General features: G+C 45.8%; 1 protein-coding gene across 1 annotated transcript; it reads left to right on the forward strand.

Annotated features, from left to right (window-relative positions):
- Window positions 1–219: 219 nt before the first annotated feature.
- LOC146701014 (stonustoxin subunit beta-like) lies at window positions 220–4,818 on the forward strand. The gene is made up of 2 exons (XM_085469274.1): window positions 220–274; window positions 2,775–4,818. The coding sequence occupies exons 1-2, from the start codon at window positions 220–222 to the stop codon at window positions 3,350–3,352; spliced, it is 633 nt and encodes a 210-aa protein (XP_085325400.1). The 3' UTR covers window positions 3,353–4,818.
- Window positions 4,819–5,948: the final 1,130 nt, after the last annotated feature.

Raw genomic sequence — 5,948 nt, forward strand, 5'->3', positions numbered from 1 at the left:
GGCTTCGGGTGTGGCCAGTCCTTCCGCAGGGCCACACCCCTCAGGCCTGCAGGTGGCTGAGCTCCATTCTCCAAGCATACCCGCAGACATACACACCCAATACCCTGCCTATACATATGAGTGGGACACAGACTAACACAGCACAGAAAAACACAGACATATGTACACGCACAGAAAAGGGGAAAACGACACCAAAAATCCATAATACTACACAAGTCCATGACTGCCCAGGGGTCCTGGGTCGCCCAGTCCCAGGACCCTGACACTGCCAGAGGTGGGAAATGAAGATCTGATGGACCAGGGCCTCTGCCAGGCGTTCCCAGTGCACCCTTACTATACATTTAGGTGTCTTTCCAGCATCCTCCCCCACCACCTGATTTAACTCACCACCAGGTGGTAATCAGTTGAGCACTCAGCCCTTGTCTTCTCCCAAGCATCCAGAACATATGGCCATAGATCTAATGATACGATTACAAAATCGATCATCAACCTAGTGATCGTGGCTCAAAGAGTTGGAAGTTTGTCTTGTAATCAGAAGGTTGCTGCTTCAAGCCCCGGCTCTGACAGTCTCGGTCGTTGTTTCCTTGGGCAAGGCACTTCACCCGTTGCCTACTGGTGGTTGTCAGAGGGCCCGGTGGTGCCAGTGTCCTGCAGCTTCACCTCTGTCAGTGCGGTCCAGGGCAGCTTTGGCTACAATGTAGCTTGCTATCCTCAGTGTGTGAATGGGTGGATGACTGAATGCAGAGTAAAGCGCTTGGGGTCCATAGGGACTAAGTAAAGTGCTATACTCTAAGGAGCTTGGAAAGAAAAGCGACTTCTTAAAGGACTTCTTTAAGTTGCTTGAAGACGTTTCACCTCTCAACCGAGAAGCTTCTTCAGTTCTAAGGGTCAAATGGTGGAGAGTCCCAGATTTAAACCCAGTGGGAGTTTCGCTCCAAAGAGGGACAAAGGACCCCCTGATGATCCTCTACCTAATCACAGCCGAGATGTGAAAATGGGTGTGGGTCCCAATCAGCCAGGGTTTCGGTTGAGCTCATTGTGAAACCTGGCCCCACCCTATCATGTGATTTCCTGAGGTCAGATGGCCCAGGATGTGAGTGGGCATTAAGGCATCTGGGGAGGGAACTCAAAACTGGATTATAGATGGCAGACAGTTGGTGTCGTAAACCACCGCCTCTGTTCAAAGATGGTCACAGTGGACATAAATGGCTTCTTTCACTCCTCTTTCAAACCATCTGTCCTCTTTGTCCAAAATGTGAACATTGGCATCCTCGAGGATAGACGGTTTGAAAGAGGAGTGAAAGAAGCCACCTTCACAGACATAAAGCGCTACACAAATACAGGCCACTTACCATTTACATGCACTTATGGACACACTTATGTTCGAAAATTGTGTTTGTTATTGAAAAATCTGTCCAGTAACAGAACACCACTCTGCCTCAAATCAGGCAGGCTGTTCATTCCAATCACTTCCCTCCAGGATCTTGCCACTGTTGCAAATATGACGTCTCCCAGTAGGACACCTGAGTCCCCAGGTGAATAATCCACAAATACCTCACCCAGGGACTCCAAGAAGATTGGGTACTCTGAATTATCATTGGACACTTAAGTGCAGATGACAATCAGGACCTGTTCCCCAACCTGAAAGCACAAGGAACTTCTTCCTACTTGTCCACCAGGAAAAAATGTACAGACAGAAACCTGAGGTGATACCAAGATACCCACTCCAGCCTGCCACCTCTCACTTAGGGCAACTCCAGACTGGGACAAAATCCAGCCCCTCTCTAGCAGTCTGGTTCTAGAACCCAAGCTGTGCATTAAGGTGAGCCCAAATATATCTAGCTGGTACCACTCAACCTCACGCACTAACTCAGGCTCTTACCCTGCCAGAGAGGTGACATTCCATGTCCCATTTGCTAAGTCATAGTAATCGGGTACCCTTATCCCATGTGGAGTGAACTGTTCCTTTGATTTCATACTCATATGGGGTCTTTTGTCTCGCTATTTGTCTGGTCCCTCAACCAGGACCAATTTGCCATGGGAGACCCTTGCTCCCTGGTACAACATGGCGCCTAGGATACCTGGGACACACAAAACCCTCCACCGTGATAAGGTAGAAATTCAGGGAGGAGAACACATGTTTTTTCTCTTTTACCTTTCATTTAGTTTTGGCAATGAATTCATTATGTAAATCTCTAAACTATGAAAAATAAACAGCATGTCACACAGTTTGTGTTTCCATTCTGCTGTTATCGTTGTGTGCTGTACTGCATGGGGATGCTGCACTCACTCAGAGGTCAGAGGTCATGTACAGTAACCACACTGACACCAAGAGGAGAAAAACAGCTGGCAGCAAAAGCAGGGAGGTGTCCATTTCAGCTTAACAGAAGAGGAATATAAAGATAGTGAAGGTCACAGTTTGAATCGGTCATATTTCATTCAATATAGTCGTGTACTGACAGATCCAGGATCAGTCCAAATCATCATCAGTAACGTATGGATTGAAGTATATTTGTGAAAATGTTGGACTGTTCCTTTATCAGTGTCTAACAGTATGTGTATGAGAGCCATGTAATGTCCATGTGTGCATGCTGACTGTGCTGCTCTGACCCCCCTCCTCCTTTCAGGGTGGAGCCTGCTGGAGTCCGATGGTTGAGACCAGGTCTGAGGAAGTGTAAGTGTGTTTTTAATGGGATTCATGAAAACAAAGCAGCACACATTCAACCATCTTCATCATGTCAGGAGTCATCATCAAAGTGTCAATCAATGAACAGATGATGGATCAATAACTGCAGCTGGATTGTGTTTGTTCTCTCCATCAGATTCCTGTCAACTCACAATCGACACAAACACCATAGGCAGAAAACTTAAAATGTCCAACAACAACAGGAAGGTGACACGTGAAGGATATCAGTCATATCCTGATCATCCAGACAGATTTAATATCTATTCTCAGCTGCTGTGTAGAAATGGTCTGACTGGTCGCTGTTACTGGGAGGTCGAGTGGAGAGGAGACATTTATATATCAGTGAGTTACAGAAGCATCAGAAGGAAAGGACGCAGTGATGAGTGTGAGTTTGGAGAGAACAATCATTCCTGGAGTCTGTACTGCACTGAGGATGGTCCTGTTCGTGTCTGGCACAATAAGAGATCAACATCCTCCTCCTCCTCCTCCTCCTCCTCTGTCTCTAACAGAGTAGCAGTGTATGTGGACTGTCCTGCTGGCACTCTGTCCTTCTACAGAGTCTCCTCTGACACTCTGATCCACCTCCACACCTTCAACACCACATTCACTCAAACTCTTTATCCTGGGTTTAGGTTCCTCAGTGTCCCTGTGCTGAGTGGAGTGTAAAGAGTGTCTCCTGTTAGAGAAACACTCTGACTGTTGAACAGATAGTTCAGTCTGTACATGTCTGTCTCTTTCACTCAGAAACACGTTTTCAGATTCATAGATTCAATCAGTTGATGTTTGAAACTGTTCTAAATGATTCCTTGTAAACTTCTTCCTCTTCAGTCCTTTAAAGATGGAAGCTCCCATTAATCCAGGATCCCCATGTTGTTTTTCTGTCTTTTTCCAGTCAAAGCTTCACATTGAATCTCAGTGTGTTGTGTTTCTCTGAAGCTCAGTTCACAACCAGCTCCTCTGCATTTTCAACAAGTCTGAGCTCATTAAAATGAATCCAAATGTTTGATTTCTCTTTCCTAATGGGATGTTTCCAAACTTTCCACATGCTCTTACTGTTTCACTCATTGTTGGAAGCTCATCATTTGAAAATGTTTCAGCCATAGAAGCTGAAAATACTGTCTCGATAGTTTTGAATGCAGTTCTAACCAGTGTGCTGGGTTTTTAAAAATCCGTGGCTGCTGCCTGATGTTGGGCCCACAGAGGAAGACGGCTCACTCACTCTTCTTCACTTCCTCCTTAAACATGTGGAAGGAGAGCAAAGTGCTGCCAGACTCTTATTTCTGACAGGAACAGAAGAAACCACAGCAAACTGTTCCAGTTCTTCATCTTCATCACAATCTATTTATTTCTGATGGTGTCTTCAGTCTGAGGTTTGAAGTTTCCATGTCTGTGTGATGTGTGAAGGCTGCTGGTTAAACTGGGACTCACTGTTTAAAGCACTGAGTGCTCATAGAGAGATGCTCCATGAGTCCCAGTACAGACTACAAACATGGTGGAAACTTAGCTTTGATATCCACACACTCTGCACGTCTCTGAGTAACTGTGATGAAGATGTGCAGAGATCTGTGTCCAAACAGGAGAAAGACTGTAAAGACTCTGTGCTTCTAACAGCCTCTGTTAACATATGTGAGGCTGTTTGTTGTTGTTGCCATGGAGCTTTGCACTGTTTGGGTCAGCAGGTCATGTGATCAGGTTTGTTCTGTGAAAGCTGGACGATGGTTCAGTGTCAGGGTTTGTTTGCATTCATCAATAAATATCTAAATAAATCAAAGACTCCATGTTTGTTCTTTCATCATGTGACCTCTGCTCATCCATCTCTGTGTGTATCAGGATACATTTAGTTCATAATACACAGAAAAATCAGAGTTATTACCTGTAATAAATGTGAAAGTAAAGATTCCTGCAGTGATAACCAGGCAGGACTGAAACACATCCAAGCTGTCACCACGGTAACAGCACCGTCCATCCACAGGTGAGGGGAGGAGCAAAAAGAGGGACTTTCACCATTTTATACTAAAAACACTCAACTAATGTTTCTAATATGAAACAAATAAGCCCACATTAATGTGAGCATTTATTAAATAATAATAATCATGATTTCCTCCTGATCTCATTTCCATAGCAGAGAAAACTGTGGTGTATATTGAGGTGGAGGGTGTGGTCTATGGCTCAGGTGTAGAGTGAGGGTGGGGTGCACCACAGCAGCATGCTGCAGCAAAGCAGTCAGCAGCACAGAGACCAGTGAACACACAGTCTGTTCATCTTTGCATAGATACAATATACAGCACAATATTGAATGACAGACACGCTGTGGGAGCTTCCACAGATACACTGACGTCAGCATCCAGAGTCCTCCTGCTGCTCCCCCCTCAGAGCCCCGTGATCAGCACCAACACATTCAGTTAGATGACAGAGTCCAGCTGCAGCTAGAATCAGCTCCCCTCTGTGAACAACAGCACAGCGTCAGTGTTTCACACTCAGTGAAAGGAGGAAACAGCAGAAGAACACCATGTGTGCTACGTTTCCCAGGACACACTACAAACTGCACAAATACAGAGCAGCACGTGGAAGGACCTGGAGCTGCATTTACAGAGCTGCAGACAGCGTGATGTCCTGTATGGACAGGTGGAAGGAACCAAGTCCTCAGCTGGAACACTCGTGTTTGTCCACAGACAGGAAACACAGCAGGAAACTTCCTCACAGAAGTGCAGCTCATGGATAACACACTTCCTGTCAGTCAGAATGAGGCTGGAGCCAAACACAGAAAGGTGTTTTTGTCCAGATGAGCCCAGAGAAGAAACACGAGTGTTCACAGACATCAGAAGCTCAGAGAGGTGAAACATGAGGTTGGAGTCCTCGTCAGCATCCAGAAGAGCTGCTGTGAAACCCTGAGTACTCATGACAGACTCTGATGGCACAAACACATCATGATTCAAACAGAAAGACAAACATGGAGCTCCTGATCCTCCTGCATGAGAACAAGCTGACATGAGCGCTGTGTCTGAGAGTGTCTCCCTGTCACAGTGACAATAACACAGCTGCTGCTCACAGTCATTAAACTGACCTGAGGTCAGCTGTGCTCCTTACATATGAACCATGTGACCTTACATCAGTGCTGTGGATGACTGTAGTCATAGAAGAGTAGAGCTGTAGCAGGTGGTGTGAGGAGGAGGAGGAGGTGGTGTATTCTAGTTAACGCAGTACTGAAACACTACAGCAGAGGGCGCTGTTAAGTCCTTATTTTTATCTTTTCACGACTGGA

The sequence above is a fragment of the Copadichromis virginalis genome, linkage group LG9 (genome assembly GCF_057382275.1).
Source record: "Copadichromis virginalis isolate Kocher_CV1m ecotype Utaka linkage group LG9, C_Virginalis_male_GT1.1, whole genome shotgun sequence".
Lineage (NCBI taxonomy): Eukaryota > Metazoa > Chordata > Actinopteri > Cichliformes > Cichlidae > Copadichromis > Copadichromis virginalis.